Source organism: Mya arenaria, chromosome 8 (genome assembly GCF_026914265.1).
Source record: "Mya arenaria isolate MELC-2E11 chromosome 8, ASM2691426v1".
NCBI classification, from domain to species: Eukaryota; Metazoa; Mollusca; class Bivalvia; order Myida; family Myidae; genus Mya; species Mya arenaria.
The window spans coordinates 56142360-56160515 of NC_069129.1; the positions used below are offsets into that span (position 1 = coordinate 56142360).

General features: G+C 34.6%; 2 protein-coding genes across 2 annotated transcripts; one reads left to right on the forward strand and one right to left on the reverse strand.

Moving 5' to 3' along the window:
• Positions 1 to 864: 864 nt before the first annotated feature.
• On the reverse strand, positions 865 to 6536 carry LOC128243435 (biogenesis of lysosome-related organelles complex 1 subunit 4-like). The gene is made up of 5 exons (XM_052961220.1): positions 6370 to 6536; positions 3633 to 3704; positions 2829 to 2930; positions 2326 to 2445; positions 865 to 1297 (listed from the first exon to the last, which is right to left on the reverse strand). Exons 1-5 carry the CDS (start codon positions 6475 to 6477, stop codon positions 1112 to 1114), a joined length of 588 nt encoding a protein of 195 aa, XP_052817180.1. The 5' UTR covers positions 6478 to 6536; the 3' UTR covers positions 865 to 1111.
• A 28-nt stretch (positions 6537 to 6564) lies between these two features.
• Positions 6565 to 18122, forward strand: LOC128243437 (protein IMPACT-like). The gene is made up of 10 exons (XM_052961224.1): positions 6565 to 6677; positions 7640 to 7768; positions 8794 to 8846; positions 9556 to 9618; positions 10474 to 10559; positions 11295 to 11420; positions 12116 to 12210; positions 12757 to 12930; positions 13926 to 14060; positions 15098 to 18122. The coding sequence occupies exons 1-10, from the start codon at positions 6648 to 6650 to the stop codon at positions 15149 to 15151; spliced, it is 945 nt and encodes a 314-aa protein (XP_052817184.1). The 5' UTR covers positions 6565 to 6647; the 3' UTR covers positions 15152 to 18122.
• Positions 18123 to 18156: the final 34 nt, after the last annotated feature.

Consider the following 18156-nt stretch of genomic DNA (forward strand, 5'->3'; position numbering starts at 1 on the left):
GTGAGCTGAAACAGGTGACATCCAATTCCATGGAAATCTAACCACTACATTTGATTGAAATGAGCTTTTGAGGGCCAAAACACTTATATTTATGATGAAGCTTTAAAAAGGGCTATTACATGTTCCATTTATACTATGTATATTTTTTTACCCCCAGAATGTTGGGGAAACAATTGCCTGCGTCCTATCTTATGTATTAGGTTTTAGTTTTTATAGAAATATGGAAACATTCTGTTTGAGGCTTAGGGTCTTCCTAAAATATTGAATATATAATATTTACACCTCAATTTCCATTCCCAAAATGAGCAGCCTTATGACAATTGCAATTATTATCTAATGAACGAAACACCTTTGCAAATGATGGCATATAAATATACATGTAAATTGAAAATTGTTTATCTTGTTATTGTGTCATCAGGCCATGAATTTACTTGAATCAACATGTTAAAAAGTATTAAAATTTTGATTTGTTCGTGTTTCATTTTTACGTAAAAAATCACCTATAAAGTTGTTTAATTTTTCCTGCGTTGTCTTGACATCATATGACAAAATGTTTCTGGTTATTGTTGGGTTGTTCTATTTAAAAAATGGGTGAAGAAAGAATTACTAAAAGGTTTTCTTAAATGAAATGAAGTACTTTTAGAAATTCTGGAAATAAATAATAACTATTGGTGTAAATATAAGTAATGAATTGCATGATTAATGTCATTATCAGGAATATGAGCGCAGTTGGGCTGGTAAAAGTATGCGTGGAGTCATTCAGATTCCACAGACTTTAACCAGATCAACTTTGAGTCTAGACAATTGTTTTAAATACCAGTTCACAAGCAACAAGGCTCAAAACTTCCTGAATAAGAACACAGCCACTGTTAAACATTTAATGAAGCTTTGAAACTTATCACATTTTTTAAATAATACATAAACAAATTATAATAAAAACTATGGCAACAACAATCCACAGTCATTGGCTTAGTGCCTGTCACTGCACAGGCTACATCTCCTTGTGACGACAGTTTATCCAAATTGGAACACATGTGGATGAACAGTGTAGAGTATTCATAATCTAGGTATGGTGCGTATACTGCTAGATAGCCTTTGTTAAAGGATATATTTAACCATCTTTTGATGTTTGTTCAGTGGAATCACTTTCTTTACTCTGAACTGATTTACTCCCACTTGTGTCCATCATCGACTGATCTATTTTCACCACACTTTGAACCGGAGTGATAAAGTCCTCAGTGAGGAAAATATCTGGAGGATTGAAAGTTAACTTCTCTTTATTTTGGCTCTGCTTTTTCTGAAATATTACAAGAGAATATTAAGAAAGAAAATTAGCTCATCTATGAATTATGGTTTCCTAAAATGGCTGCGACTCTTTATATTAGCTTTTGATATAAATAAAACAGTAAATAATGATATAATGTAGTTTACAATAGTAAAGGCTCTTTATCACTACAAAGCCAAAAACAGAACCCTTTATTTTTTCACATTGTTTTAAGGTGTAATTGTTTTTCAAGGGTAAAACATAATTATATCCTTTGCTATATTGTTGGGGGAGTAAAAGGGGCACAATACAGGATTATTCAATTGTTTTAGTTACTATGTTTAACTCATTTGACTTAAATGATCACAACAAAAAATATTAGTCTTTAGAAATGGGAATAGCCTCTTAAAAGGCAGACTACCGTATATTTCATGGAGAAATATTTACACCTCAACTTCCATTCCTTAAATGAACGTCATTTCGGCAATTGCGTTCATCAATCGATGAACGCAACATCTTCGGATATGTTCGGATCGCAATTCATTGCATAACAATATACATGAAAAATATGTATCTTGTTATTGATTGTATGGTGTCAGAAGGTCCCGTAAAATATAAATCAACATTTTAGAAAGTGTTAGTTTTTTAAATTTTAAAATGTGTAGTTGCCATAACTGTTTGAATTTTACATTTAAAAGGGATTTCAAGTGGTTGATCTTTTCCCGCGATATTGTGACGTCATTAATAAAATGCTTCCAGGTCATTCTATTTACCGAATGGGTAGGAATGGGTTACTGAAAGTTTTTTTAAATGAAATATAAGTATTTTTTAACAATTCTTGAATGCAATAATGAAATATTGGTGTAAATATAAGTAATGAATTGCGGGCTTGATGTCATTATCGGGGATATGAACGCAATTGGGCTGGTCAAAGTACTCGTGGAGTCCTTCGGACTCCACACACTTTGACAAGCCCAATTGCGGTCATACCCCGATAATGATATCAAGCCCGCAATTCATTCCTTAAATATTACTGATTTTATAAATCCAGTACAACTTACACTGCCGACAAGAGAGGAGAAGACCTTTTTCAGGCTGGGGAAGGAGCTCATATCAGACTCTGCCTTGTTCACACATTCCTCCACTGTGTTCACATTTTGTTTAACTAGGGACACAAACGCCTGAAATATAGGTATAACTTTTTCGTGTGTGAACTTAAAATATGAAATCAGAAAGGCTTAGACATTCTGCATACACTTGTATTTAAAAAATACAAATGAAACCTTTAATGCACAGCAGATCAATGTATTTTCCTTACAAAGATTTAGCATTGTTTGAATATGTTGATACATTTGTGTATTTACCTTTCTATTTGATAAATAAAAATAAACTAAACAAATTATACCAAAGTTACCTGATGCACTAACACACAAGGATGATGTATAAATATACATCATACCCTGTTGAAAATACTACTATTTTACTTTGAAGAAAGTTACAATCACAGCAACCCATAATGCATGTCATACATTTTGATACTGATTTTGTGAATTTCATATCTCACCTCAAGTTGGTCCACTCTAGCGAATATTTGTTTCATTTGTTCACATTTTGTCTGTATATTCCGTACATTGGTTTCCACACACAGGCTAGTGTCACTTCTGATCTGAAAGCAAAGCAGTAATTCCAACTTAAATGACAAACTTGTACTGCAATTTAACAACATTTGCTGACTGCATTACATGAACACATGAACAATTGAAATATACACAAGTATTTTGAAACTGTCTATGAAGAAAGTCACCTTTTTATTTAAGACCCTTTACCAAGATAAGGCATCACATTTCCACACTCTGATTCAAAGACTTGACAAATACATAGCTATATTTAATTGTGTATGCTTAAACCGAAATCATATCGAAAAATGGCAAGAAAGGCAGGAATTTTTAACAATAGCACCATGAATCTCAATGCTCTTTTATTTTCTTAGTAAATCGAGGGACATAATATGACAGATATTTTTGTCACGAGTTATGAAACTTGCTACACCAAAGATGACAATTCATCCATTTTATTTCCTAAAACAAAACGACAGACAAGTTAAAAGACGCTGGAACCCGACTTTTTGGTATTCAGAGTCTTTAAACAAAGAACCTAGGACACACGAGGATGCAATACAGTACGCATACACCCAAGATATTACATTATGAATTAGAGCGACCCTCAAAATTGTTATATATGGTGATTTAATTATTACACATTCTGGTAAAAAAAAATGAGTATCCGGTATTCAGTATACAAAGGAGAAGGTGTCATCTACACCCTAAGAATTGGAAACTATATGGAAATAGAAAGAACAGCCACCTACTGAGTCAACAAGTCCTCCAAACTCATCCAGCTTTGTGAGCATCTCATCAATGCTGTGGTAGAAAGCCTGCTTCTGAAATTAGAAAAAAATAGAATATACCAGTAAGTAAAATTTCATTTCAAATATCAGATAACATTAACAAAACAAAGTCTACTGATCAACAACAGCATTGTTTTTACCTGTTAATCTAAGATGATGAAACCAATAACAAACTGTTGAGAATGTTTTAAAATCAAATTGGTGTATACTAGGCAAATAACACCATTTCGGAAGTGATTACCGGTACTCAGTGTAACAGGGCTTTTTTTCTGTTCACTAACACATGACAGTGGATCAAAGCATGGTTATACCAATTCTGACAGACCATTGGCAACCTTTTTTTGGCATTGTTTGTACTCGTACACCAGGAATGGTCACTTTGTCAAATGCACAGTAGTTAAATTCAACAGTTTTTTTTCTTTTATAAGAAATGTAACTGTTTTTCTAATGTTTAATGTTTTGTTCGCAACTCATGTATATGGTGTTGTGGGCCTTAATGAACTGGAAATGTTATCTCACATGAAAATTAGTCAATCAAATATAGAGTATGGTCCTAATAATTGAACATGGACATATTTTTTTACGATTTTTGATAAGGCAAATCCGTCAAGATTAAAACGATGTCTGAAGAATTGTGTTTTGAACTTCTATTATTTCAGACAAATGTAACAATGTGTTTACACTGGTCAAAAGCGTAGTGGACATTACGGACCAGACATAACAAACTATATTTTGGGACATTACGGTTATGATTCATAATTTTACTTACAGTTGTTTTAACTTTATAACGTACCACTTTTTGGGGACACTCACGGACCACGTTTATTTGTGTATCACGTGTAAATTTATATGTTCTTATTGCTTTTTGAAATAAATTTTGGATTGTCATATTTGTTTGGGTACACAACAAACCATGCTTGAAAATAAAATAAATCATATAAATATATATATTACTGCCAACTTTTTTTGGAAACAACTAAAAATTAGGACAAGACTGGCTCAGTGAAAGAATGCCATCAAGATGGCTTTTTACACTCCAATGATTGCCAATTAAAATTTGTCAGTATAAAGTATATTTCTTCGATGATATGCCCTCAAAATTACAGGCTATAATTGCATCTAATTAACTAATTAAATGCAATCAAAATTACCAGTTTTAAATATCAGATTGAAACAGCTAACAGTGTTGTTCAAGCAATGAAAACACAGGACTGAGGACAGTCTCCACTCCAAGCTCTACAAGTACCTAATTTCCCGTCTTCGCCTCATTGTCATCTGTTGAGGACTAACAATTATTGTCAGAGGTTGAATGCGACATTTGTGAACATTGGCAGCATCTACGTTGTGTCAACACAGGTAAGATCATAATTTGTATAGGTGCAGAGAACTTACTGTTACATGCTTTTTGAATTCCAAGTATCGGTCAACTTGGGTACTGCAATTAACATTTCTAATTACTGTCTTTTTGCAGGTCTACCCATTGTCTAGTGCGACACTTGAACCTGAATGGCACCGAGCCCAAATATAACATAATGGTATATTTATTTTTGTGCAATATCAGACTGCCTACAGTAGCAGGGACATCGTGTATTGCCTCATGCGGAAGGTCTTCAAGAAGACAATCAAGCAGCCTTCCAAAAGATCGAGTGTAAAAAGAATTGCAACGACGGTCTGTGTACAGGCACTCCATTCGTACGAACAACGTTGTGGAAGATTGGCAAGCGCGTCTGACCCGCCGTGCCAAGAAAGGGAATCTCCCGTTCTATCTGCTGGAAGAACTTCTTCACAGAGAAGCTAGAGAAATCCTAATCCAGTGCAAGCTAAAATGTGAAAGAGCAGAAGTTGTGCCTGTACCAGCGACGAGCTGCAGCAATAACACAAGGATGGATGATGAAGCTCCATAAACAAAAAAATCCACTTATTTTTTTCTTAAAGGCGTGTGTGCGACTATACTGCCCCATGTATATTATATGTTGACATTGTTTGATGTGCTCTTTGGTGTGCTATATTATTGTTGTTGTATATTTGAGTTATGTTCATATGTACTTATATCATTATGTGCTTGATTTCCTAGTGAAACCAACTTTTTCTGTGAATATAAAATATTTGTTTTCTGACATCTGTTTTAATCGATATATTTTCACATTTCATTCATCAGGGACATTCTTATTTTACATATTAAATTAAATCAAAGTAGGTGTTCACTGGTGTCTAACATCTCATTGAATTTCATCAAAATAGGGCAATGGTCACATTATTAACATCGAGCATTTTCAGCATTGGTTGAAAGGCATTTGGCAGGTGTCATATCAAAAGGAGCATTCATATACAAATGTTTTTATTAAAATAAGAAGTTTATGGGGAGAATAAAGTATAAACAAACTGCTATTAAAATTATAAATTGTGGTTCTTCATGTTTCTCTCGATGGTCCGTAATGTCCCCAAATATGGTCAGTAATGTCCCAAAATATGCTCTCTTATGTCTGGTCCGTAATGTCCATGGTCCATGATATCTATTATTTGTCCACCTCAATAAGGATTAACAAGTCTTATGACAATTTTATTAATACAGCAGGCTCGAGACAGGGATACTTAAGAAATGTCAAAATACTAAAATCAGTAACCACGAACGCTCATTATTTTAGATAGTCAAGAACTGGTCAATGCCAATGACTGAATGAGTAATTGTTTGATTTACCTCTTTTGTTGCATCAACATCTAGATACCCTGTGAAATCATTCGCGAGATCTGGTAGACACGAAGTCAAATCTGCTGATCTGCTTTCAGTAGGATCGCTGTCAGTCATTCTTTCTTTTAAAATACTAAAAAATACTGTCAACGGCAGAAAAATGTTTACTTCCTGGTTTATAACTTTTAAATCTCTAGTTGAAGAGTTAAGTCACGTGATTTAAAAATGGCTGCCTCCATGGTGAAACGTCAAATTCAGCCAGTGAAGCATTGTTAGTGTTTAAAAGGATGTCAGGAGAAGACAATGCTAGCCTTCAGGTAAATATACAGCACAGATTGTTAAGCTCTCTTTTATGTTTGTTTATTCGAGTTTTTTTTAAATGCCATTTAAGTGACATGAGATAGAAGTGCCTGCATGCTAGTCGATATAAACAGCCGCTTCAAAGTCTTTGATTTTTGTGTTGGCGACTCTACGCAATAAATATTCAAATGTTAAAAAACGTTCCCTAAATGCACATTATTGTGGCTACCTGTATGCATACCCAGTCAAATCCAGCAATAAGAAAACTTAAAGAAACAGAGTGGGAAACAAGAGATCTAAATGCAATACTCTAGCTCGTTGTGAAGAGACCTCTTGGTTCTTAAACATGCTTGGTGTAAAGCACCGAAACAGGGGATACAACTATTCTGGGTTTTAATCAGTACTGAGTATAACATTTCTCTGTACTACCATTTTAATGCTGATAGCTAGGCAAAGAAGCTACTGGTACCATTTTTTAACTTCATTAAATATGACGCGGCCAGGGCTCCATCTGGAGGGAATGCTCTACCACTAAGCTATTTATGTTAACTATCTTTTAGATAATGATAACCTTATTTAAACGATGCACTGCCATCATCATGCACATCATCTCGTAGTTTGTACATTCAGGTCTCACTCACAAGTATCGGACATATACTATCTGATTTTACATAGAATATAATGTACAGCTGTTTCTATTTATCATCAAGCAGGCTACACCATATCTTAATCTTGAACAAGAGCTAACAATTTGATTGCTTCTTCATCCAGTCAAAAATATTTATGAGGTCGATTTTCCAGTTAAAATGATCAAATTTAGCACATGCCCACAACAAATAGAAAACAATCTTGGGTTTTTTATATGATAATACATTATATGGTTTGAAGGTTATACTGTAATGTTAATATTAATTTATACATATTAACATATTAATTTCAATGACTGCAATGACATGTTATACTCTATGCTATATTACAGAGGGATGAGGTTGAGGCCCTTGCAGCTATATACGGGGATGACTGGTGTGTAGTGGATGCTGACCACCACATCTACTGTATACAGATAACTGATGGCCAGGACAAACCACAATGGACTGTCTGTATACAGGTTGGTTTCGCTTGTAAACGTTTCACATTATCCTAATAGTTTGAAATAGAATAATATTGAATTATTATACCCTCTTCAAAAAAGGAAAGGACATATATGTTTGAAAGTGTCAGAGGGTTGTTCGATACACTATGAAATAGTACCATGAAACTCCACTGGTAGGTTGCCATTTACCAGTCAATCCCTAATGGTTTTTGGTCAGTAGGTCAAAGTTCAAGGTCACTACAAATGTTTTTCGGGAAAAAGTTTTCCCCCACAATAACTCAAGAATTCGTTAACCTCATTACATAAAACTCCACCATTAGCAGTAGGCTGTCTTTGACCAGTACGTGATCCAATTGTTTTCGGGTCAGCAGGACACAAGATCAAAGTCACAGCTTGTGTTTTTTTAAAACTTTTTCTGCACATGTAATAACTTGAGAAGGGTTTGATCTGGGACCATGAAACTCCACTGGTATGTTGACCTTGACCAGAACATGAACCCTATGGTTCTTTGTGATCAGTACAGGGCTTTTTCGACTATCGGACCCATTCCCAAAGCTAAATATATATTTTTCCCAATCTTCCGAAAAAATTCCCAATCAAAACTAAAGAAAAAAAAATGATTATAATGACACACTAAGTTTTTGTGGCCAGAATTTCAAAAGTTGGGTAACAAATATGCTATTGTAAAATCTAGAAATATTGTGAATTGTCTGCACTTCACTATTTGATGACCTATGAGGAAATTGAAATCAAGTTGTTAATGGATCTTAGTGTTTATCTTTAGTTTTCTGAAACCTTTCTACATGCGAACATTTTCTGACAATTTGTGGCATTCAGCAGGCATAATGCTTTACAATCGACTCATGTTTACGGTAATATTGAATTTCATGCATTAGATTTCATTCATTACTGCCATACATAGATTTTATTATTGTGAATGTTCTGATACTTTTTAAAAACAGAAAAGTGTTTCAATAGTCTTTTTATGTATGTTCTTTAGTAATATGAGTGATAAGGTAAATGTTTTTCTGGTGTTGTAGGTTATACTGCCAGAAAATTACCCAAGTGAAGCACCGCCAGAATACCAGCTCAAGTAGGTGGAAATAGTTTCTTTTTCTTTTTCTAACTCCAACAAGCCATTTACCCCATGAAGACAAATAAAATATTTACAAATATTAACGGTACATACATATACATTATTAGGAGAAGGCACACTTACAGACATGAAATAACAAAATTAATGGAGATTGCATAATGGAAAAAGATATAATTCTGGCTAGTATTAGGATGATAACATGCTTAAAAATAACGGTTAAATGAGGTATATAAGAATATCATTTGCATCATTAAAAAAAATTTATATGTGTATATCCATTTACATATCCAACCATGCGAGGACAGACCTAGTCTTTGGTTGAAAAAAAAAAATGAAGTCCTTCAGCTTGCCTGATATATTCCTCCTCCTTGCCAGATAAACTTCATCCACCGCTCTAAGTTGCCACTTACCTACCTATTCTCTTAAACTATATATGATATACAGAAATTTAGTGTAAGCTAGAGTTAATAGAAATATTGTGTTTATTATAAAAAAATATGAAATCCTATATAATCATGAGTAGAAACATAAGTAAATGTAAGTGTACACATTAAATAAAAAAAAAATTAAGGCCAGCGATGTAAACACATTTATTCTGTACATTTTTGGTGCAGTCATTTTGAACGTTACAATTAAATGAATGCTTTGCCAACAAATAAAAATAAGAAAGTAACCATTATTCTGTATGATATGTGTTTACCTTCAGTGCCCCCTGGCTGCGCGGGGAGGAGAGACTACAGCTGGAAGCAGCCCTAGCTGACCTGTATTGGTAATGGAAAAGCATTACCTCAACTCTCAATGATTACATCCCCTAGGAAGGACAGCTAATTGTTTAATATTCAGAAACAAAAACTGAAAATTAGCATGCCTCAAAATCAGTTTAATACTCAACACAGATGTGTACCATTTTCAGCTTGTCTGTTTTGTTTTTGCAGAAAGGTTAAGATGCTGTGATAGCCTTGGTGTTGGCAGCGATGTATTGTGCAAAAACTTAGATATTAGCCATTACTCTATAACCCTTATTCAATATTTCAATGTCATGGAACATTATTAAAAATAGTTTGATGATCCATTTTAGTTTTTAAACAATCAACCGTTTAAAACAAAACACTTTCAATGCAGTCAAAATAAATCTGGACCGTGGTTGCTATTGAAACATGGGTTAAGTAATTGTCATAAATTGTCCAAAAAAATGTTATGTCATATGTATTTCGTAAGTTATACTTATTGTTTGAAGGCCCAAAATTGTGGGATGCAGCTCATGGGCACACATACATGTACAGCAAGCTTTAATAATAAGTAATAAGTTATTCCCCTTTTTCGACTGACATCAACAGACGTTTTTTGGCGATTGCTCTTTGATTCCCTTGTTGGAGTTAGTTACTATCGAGCGCTTACATAGTCTACAATTGACATTTGCTATTATAAGAAATTTTCAGCTTTTCTGTAAATATATAAAAAAAAAACACACATAACAAGTCAACCTTTGACAACTTAATATATTTCTGAAATGATTTTACTGTTATTCTAGACAAGTTGTATACCTTCTATATAATTTTAACTGAACAATATATAGTTCTTCCACTGTACATTTCTTTAAAGCATTTGCATGGTTGTATTTCAGTGAAAATATCGGGGAAAGCATTATATATCTGTGGACAGAAAAAATCAGAGAAATGCTACAAAACAAAATCTCATCATCAGATGAAGGTATGACCAGCTTATACTAGGATTATTCAATTAGAATCAATGTATCACAATATCACCAGCTTCGGCAGTATGGTTATCAAATTGAAGTGGACTTTGTCACCACAGGTATCAGTTAAAGCCCTTACAAAAGCTCTGAAAACCTTTTATCATTAAGATCGGTTTTTGGTTGTTGAAAATGAAAAATTGACAATATCAAATAACAAGCTTAACTCCAAAACTATGTACTACGATTAATATATTACTCAAAGATGTTCAAACTCATGTGCACCATTCAGTTTTTTTTTTCAAATGTGTTCGGAATTGTATGTAAATCTGTGGAATTGTTGGGTTGTAATACTTTGAGTTTCATGTGTCCAGTCCCTAGCGCATGAGACTGCATGTTTGTCTACAAAAGCAACATGATACACTTCTGCAGATCTTAAAAATAACATAATATTTCTTTTATTGTATGCCTATCAATTTATCTTTTTCACATAAAACTATACTTAAGGTTTTCTTAAGTCAACCAATCAAGTTTGATCAACTTGGGTCTATTTCTTTTACAGAGTTTAATTTAATACAAACCAAAATACATCATGTGTAATACAGATTTTCTGCCTATATTTCATCTCTCACTCTCTCTCTCTATATATATATATATATATCCTCTCTTTACATTATTACATTATGCAATATTGGAGACACAGATTGAACAGGTAAGGAATGAATTTCAGTATCTATTTTTTGTATTTCAAGTGGACCTTGAGGCCCTCCGTCAAGTGACCATATCCACAGAGACGGACCACGGAGATGATGACTTTGACCCCGAGCTGGTGGAGATTTCCTCTACAGTATCAGAACATGGCACAGAAAATGGCAGTGGTGTGTATGGATATTTATTACATTTTCTTGAAAATTATATCTTTATGGTTTAATTATCTCGTAAACCAGACTGATGATGCTCATTATGCTCTGATGAATGAGAATGGCTTAAGTTGAGTTACACAGTCAACAAACAAAACATTGGAAAATATTCATTACTGACAAGATGGTCATTGTTTGCTTCAATATTGCACTCGGATTGGATAAGCGTGACGTCATTTAACCAATGATATATGATCAGCTATTCTTTTATACAAACATATTTTGTCAGTTACACTTTTTTCTAAAAAGTACTCAATGCAGAAGAATTTTTAATCGCAATGTAAATATAAGTATTGAATGCATTTTTTCTTGTGTTTATGTTGTATACTAGCTAGCGCGCTTCATGAAATTTGCGAGCATGCACTACTGTGTTCTTACAGCATAAACGCAAGAAAAAATGTGATCAATCCTTAAATGAATTACTCTGACCACCTCTGACAATCAACCTTCGACAACTGATGGTCGAGTAAGGCATCCATTCACATCATTTTGATTGGCCCCAGTTTATTTTATATTTTCTGGTTTGAATACATACATACAAAAGGCAATTCTATTCACTTCTACTCAAGACTTGGGCTCAAACATTACTTAAACATTACTTAATTGAGTTTAGACACAAAGAATGTTTGCATATCTGTGATTGCTGTATTCAGATTGTGAGTGTCCCGCCATTGCACATGGGGAGTGTGTAACAGACCGACGATCCACATTCCAGCCCCACCTGGCCCCCGTCTTTCACAGATCTCAGGTAAATGAGTGCTGAATACCAGAGTAGATTAGTTTACCATTCGTAGTAATCTGTTTCTTCATTAAAATCACTGTGAATATTTTATTCTGCACCCTACACATTGCAAGTGGGACATTTAAAGAACTGTGATTGATGTCTTCATTCAGGGGGTAATTTCATTTGGTCCAAGAGTGTCAGACTTTAAAGTGAGTCACCTCAGATTTGCTTTAATTGAAACTTAAAGTATAAAAACCCTTAAAAGAGGTTGTGTGTGATTTTTAAACAGTTAAAAGCTGTTATAAGAATACAGCTTTGTACTGTGTTTTAACTTAAGTAATATTTTTTATCAATTTCATTAAAATCATACCATAACTTTCATTTCATTTTATTAAGTTACTTCATGTAATGCTGTTAAGCATGTTTATAGGATCTGAATTTGATAAGATTGATATTTATATCTGTTAGATACAAACATAAAACAGGGTATCATATAATTATATATGATACTTTTTTATGAAAGTCATTTTATCATTAAATTTTCTACAGTTCACCTGTTTAACATAATAGGTGAAGATGGTGCTTGATAAACTGTGCGAAAACAAGAAGATTGCAAATGCCACTCACAACATATTGGCCTACCGTATAGTTCAGCGACATCCACAAAAGTCACCTATAGTGATACAAGGCTGTGAGGATGATGGCGAGACACATGCTGGTTCCAGAATGCTGCATTTACTGCAGGTAAATCTAGCTTACATGCAAATAAAACTATCTCACATGCAAATTAAGCTAGCTCACATGCGAGTGAAGCTAGTTCACATGCGAGTGAAGCTAGCTCACATGCGAGTGAAGCTAGCTCACATGCGAGTGAAGCTAGCTCACATGCGAGTGAAGCTAGCTCACATGCGAGTGAAGCTAGCTCACATGCGAGTGGAGCTAGCTCACATGCGAGTGGAGCTAGCTCACATGCGAGTGAAGCTAGCTCACATGCGAGTGAAGCTAGCTCACATGCGAGTGAAGCTAGCTCACATGCGAGTGAAGCTAGTTCACATCCAGGTAAAACTAGTTCACATCCAGGTAAAACTTACTCACATGCATTTAAAACAAACGCACATGCATTTAAAACAAACTCACTTTATTAAGGCACTTAAATTAAAGCCACAATAATAATTGATATTTATAACCACTGGCTATAATTACCTACCTTTTCAGTATCCTTCATAAAAATACATTGTTTTCGACATTGTTTTTGACATTGATTCATCCGTTTTGGTATATTAGAACAATTGTATTAATTGTGGTATATCTTATTTTTGGAATAAGAGTGCATCTTTAAATTTCTTTTGACTTCATTGCAAAAATATACTTTAATGTTAAAACACTTTTCTTTTTATTTGACTATTAACATTTTAACAAAATTGATTTAAGTTTAATAGAAAATGACATAAGAAGTTTTATGAATACTGCCCTAAAACAATATTTTGTTGAGGGTTGTCATGTGACTAGTCAATCTCAATTGCTTTAACACAACATCATCCAATGACTGATAACCAGATTATAATGGCAATGTTGAAAATTTTCAACAGGAACCAATGAAATGGACTGAGAACCAAAATTTCACACTCAAACTACCTCATCTCTGCTTTGTGATCAAAACAAGAAATACCTATCTGAGGTCATATAAAAAAAAAATCCATTTTATCATCAATGATACACATTCTTCCCTTCTTCCGCAGATACTAGATGTGGAGAATGTGATGGTCGTCGTGTCTCGCTGGTATGGGGGTATACACCTGGGGCCGGACAGGTTCAAACACATCAACAACTGCACACGCACCATCCTAGACCAGAGCGATTACATCAAGGACAAGGTTGAACACATCGGCCTCTCATGCTTTTCAATCTTGAATCAACATTTCATCATTTTTTTCACCAACTGTACTCAGCATTACTCTATCAGACCTGATAGGATAAAGAAATTTGTAAAAAACACACATTTGTCTCAAATTTTTCACCAACATAGCATGTTAGCCATTTAGAGAGAATCTTTTCTGATGGCAGCTAAACTTGGTCTCAATGGTTTTAGCATAATATCTCAACTTAGTTTAATTAACAGCCAAATCACGCTGTAAACTGCAGAGGCCTCGAATTTCCAAATTTCACCTTGTCCGCTCTCTCAACCCGGTCAATATGTTCATAAGCATGTGATCTTGACTGAGTTTGATGAACAGCAAGTTCAATCAAATATGGCGTAAAAACACTTATTTGTAAATCTGTTTTAGTATGAGGGATTCATGCCAAAGCAGGTTAAGGGACTTGGACCTCCTTTGAAATTGTCATTTATATTCATATTTTGGTCCTACTGTTTTTGATGCAATTGTCTGTACACAACTGTACAGTAGTCTGAAGTTAAAAGCTCTCAATCTTCATTTCTTGTTTAACCCTGAACTTAAGAACCCCAGAATTATATGTCTGTGTTGTATGAGCTCATATAGTTTACAAGCTAGCTGCACATAGTGAGGCATATCAGTCAGTCTCTGTCTAGCTCTTGTACAGTGAACATCGTAAAACACGTTCCTTGTCAATCAATCATCACAAAGTTGAAATACCATTCCAGTTTGAACTTTTTTTAGTTCAGTAGTGAAACATATAACATAAGTTATATAATTCCTATCGCTACGTATTATTAATAAATATTCAACCATTTTTCATTCCAAAATTTGTGGGCTCCAAGCATGCAACAAAATCTTATTCCCGTGAAATAAGCATGCCTTTCATGTTCGTTTGACATCAAGGATAGACATCAAGGATATGTCATCAGTTGTGATTCTAAGTGAAAGATATGACTTGATTCATTTATTTGAATTTAAGCGCACTATCAGGTATTCATGTTAGTACTGTTTTTCAGGAAGAGAAAAAAGGTCCAAAGGCTAAGAGCAGTGCAGAGAAAAAGAAGAGATGATAAAAGGCATTGAAGAGTTAAACACTTATGGGAGTCCTAGAGTCTGACACTCCTAATTTCTGGCACGGACACCTTGATTTTTTAGTTTGGGAGCCCCATCAGCCTCCTGGTACAGGCATAAAAGACCGAATCAATAAATGCTTTTGGGGATCTATAATTAAATTTGCCAGATTGTGAAAACATATGCATCTTCTCACAAGCATTGTTTTGAAGATGATTTTCTTCATGTGCTGGTGTCATGACGTGCTTGATTTTGACTCCGACCCTTTAAATTTGTCATTGGATAGTATGGTGGCCTCTGTACAAAAGCATTTTGTGTCTAACCCTGGAATGACTTTGCTCTGTGATAACAATGGGGCTGATATTTATATGCAAGGAAAGGTCAACTGCTGAAACCTCCAACCATTGGGTTGCATTACAAATATACAGTTCTCCTCAGTTGGTTGTCGAACACATATCACTAATGTCAGAAATGGTGTTTTATGTACCAACAACAATTCAGCTTGTGCCTTTTTCATCCTGGATATTTAGAAAAATGGCTACTAGTTGTTAAATTGATTTATTGATCCAGCCATTGAAGATCTTGGATGGAACCACTCTTCACCAAATACAATCAGCTTCGTGCCATATAGCGTGAAAATGATTATGAATTATTTGCTGTGACAGTTTCAAGAATTTGACATTATTACTAAAAAAATAAGGCAAGTTAATGTGCTAGATTATTAAGATATGAAAAGTGTTGATGCTGAATGTTTTTTTGTAGAATCTACAAAATACACATACAGTAAAAACCTGTTGGCTTAATATACATGCACTGGTATAGCAAAATACTTCCAGCCAATTGGGAATGCTTACTAAGAGTAAAACAAAATTTCTCCTTAACATCAAGTTTGGGCCAACAAGGAAATCAAACCAAACATGGAGCAAACTGGTTTCGACTATGTGTATTTTATAGATCAATAAGCTTACTAAAATGGAAACCGAGTGTTCTCATCGTTTTAACAATAAAGTGCTTGTGGATGGGATAGATTGACTCTGTCAAAAATATTTGTATGTAAAGGATTGTTAAGGATGTTACTAGTATACATTGATAAAACATCAATTGATATATATATATGCATTGCTTGGTAAGGAAACGTTTTTCATCAAGAAAACATCAGCTGTTACTGGATTGTTATACATAAAAGAGTATGTTTAAAGTCAGTTGAAAGCATAGAGGTTAATTTGCTTATTTAAAGTAACTTGATACATAGTTTTACATGAAGTGTTGTGGGATGGAAACTAGGGAAAAGTATACCATGTAATTCAAGGGCTCAGCACAATTCTGATCATAACTCCATATATAAATATTGGAGATAGCATTTTATGGGCTAAGCCGGTAATACACATTTAAGAGATGACAGTTATGCACCAGTCAGTTGTAACCACGGGCCCCAGGTCTAGGGAATAGCCGGCAGGTAAAATCCCCGCCCTGCGGGGACACATTGATGTTTAAACCCCTGCCAAATGCCCCCGCACCCTAGAGACTCTATAAGGCCCAATCTCCGCTAAATTTGGCGCTATGACAAAACCACCGTAGTCACCCGGCCCTGCAGGGGCACCTGGAAAGTAAAAACACAGCCCTTTTCCCCGGCTATCCCCGGTATACCCCAGACCTGTGGGGGGCAGTGGTTACAATTGACTAGTGCATTATATACCTGTGAAAATCTGCAAATCACATTGTTGCATTTTGTGATATAAATTGTGTTTTTTTTTTGATAATTTTGGACTGAAAGTGTATATAAGTGCCCTTTGACATTGTTAAATGTCTTATTATTAGGGATGCAAACGAATATTCGAATATTCGATCGAACGTTTGGTATTCGAATGTCAAAATCAGTATTCGAATATTCGATGTTTTTGTTGAAATTATAAATTAATAAACTTTTTGCCTACAACTGTCATCTTCGTCTGTCTTGTTTTTACAATGATGGACCCGTAATGCCAGAGGTGTAAACATATGACACTATACACGCGCCATATCGGATTTTTGCATTTACTGGCTGTTAGACAAGTGACATCAAACACATTCCAATTATTTTGGGAACATTTAAGATCGGCCTTTATACCAATGTGTTGTCTTTCCCTGCGAATCAAGCTTGGCGATATGCGCAAATCGCCTTGATGATTCGAAGGACATGTGATAGTTATTTGCTTTAAACTGTTTTCCATGTTTCGTTACAACGCTCTTGCGTTGAAAAGTAGTTGTATGGTTAAACGTTGTAAAATACATCAGTCAAAATCGACGTGCGGCCATGGTTGGTGTCGTTTTCTATAAAAATATTTCGTAAACATCAATCCCAGAACGAGGCTGCAAGTACCACGTTGGCGCATATCGTCATTTAACCGGGAAAAACGAAATTGCCAATCTTATTTTGCATTGTTTACAAAAGTGAACGCAGAGGAATTGATATAGTTTATTTTTTTGTTTAAAATATAATTATGGCTTTTTCTTGGGATATATTCTGAAAATGGGGAAATTCAGAGGCTAATTTGTGGAACAATAACTGTCCGTCGCGTGTACCGAATACGACAAAGAAGGGTAACAGGGCCCTAGCTATTACGTTATTGAATACTAGTTTTCTACAATTCTTAAAGGATCATTTTGGTTTTCGAATATTCGATCGAAAGAATTACCGAATATTCGAATATCAATTTTGCCATTCGTTTGCATCCCTACTTATTATTAAAGTAATAAATCTATCAAATAAAGTGAGTCATTTTCATCAATTTAAGAATAATTTCACTGCATAAAAATGTAGAACAGGCAATTGTAGCTGTAAGGGGAATTGTGCTTCACAGAAAACGTCTTGCAGATATGGTATTCCAGATTTACTTATTTAAGAACAGCTATGGGCCTAAGTCTTAAGCGTATCATGTCATCATCTAATGGTGGTCACTTCTGCAGAATAATTTTGAAATCCCACCAGGAATGGCAGTGTTATAGAGGGTACACAAATGCAGAA

Bases quoted from the DNA above. Each gene is read 5' to 3' on its own strand.
- LOC128243435 (XM_052961220.1), bottom strand. From the start codon at position 6,477: ATGACTGACAGCGATCCTACTGAAAGCAGATCAGCAGATTTGACTTCG. The intron at 2,931-3,632 runs GTAGGTGGCTGT...CTTTGCTTTCAG, and splicing joins TTGGAGGACTTGTTGACTCA to ATCAGAAGTGACACTAGCCT. The intron at 2,446-2,828 runs GTGAGATATGAA...CCTATATTTCAG, and splicing joins CTAGAGTGGACCAACTTGAG to GCGTTTGTGTCCCTAGTTAA.
- LOC128243437 (XM_052961224.1), top strand. From the start codon at position 6,648: ATGTCAGGAGAAGACAATGCTAGCCTTCAG. The intron at 6,678-7,639 runs GTAAATATACAG...GCTATATTACAG, and splicing joins AAGACAATGCTAGCCTTCAG to AGGGATGAGGTTGAGGCCCT. The intron at 7,769-8,793 runs GTTGGTTTCGCT...CTGGTGTTGTAG, and splicing joins AATGGACTGTCTGTATACAG to GTTATACTGCCAGAAAATTA.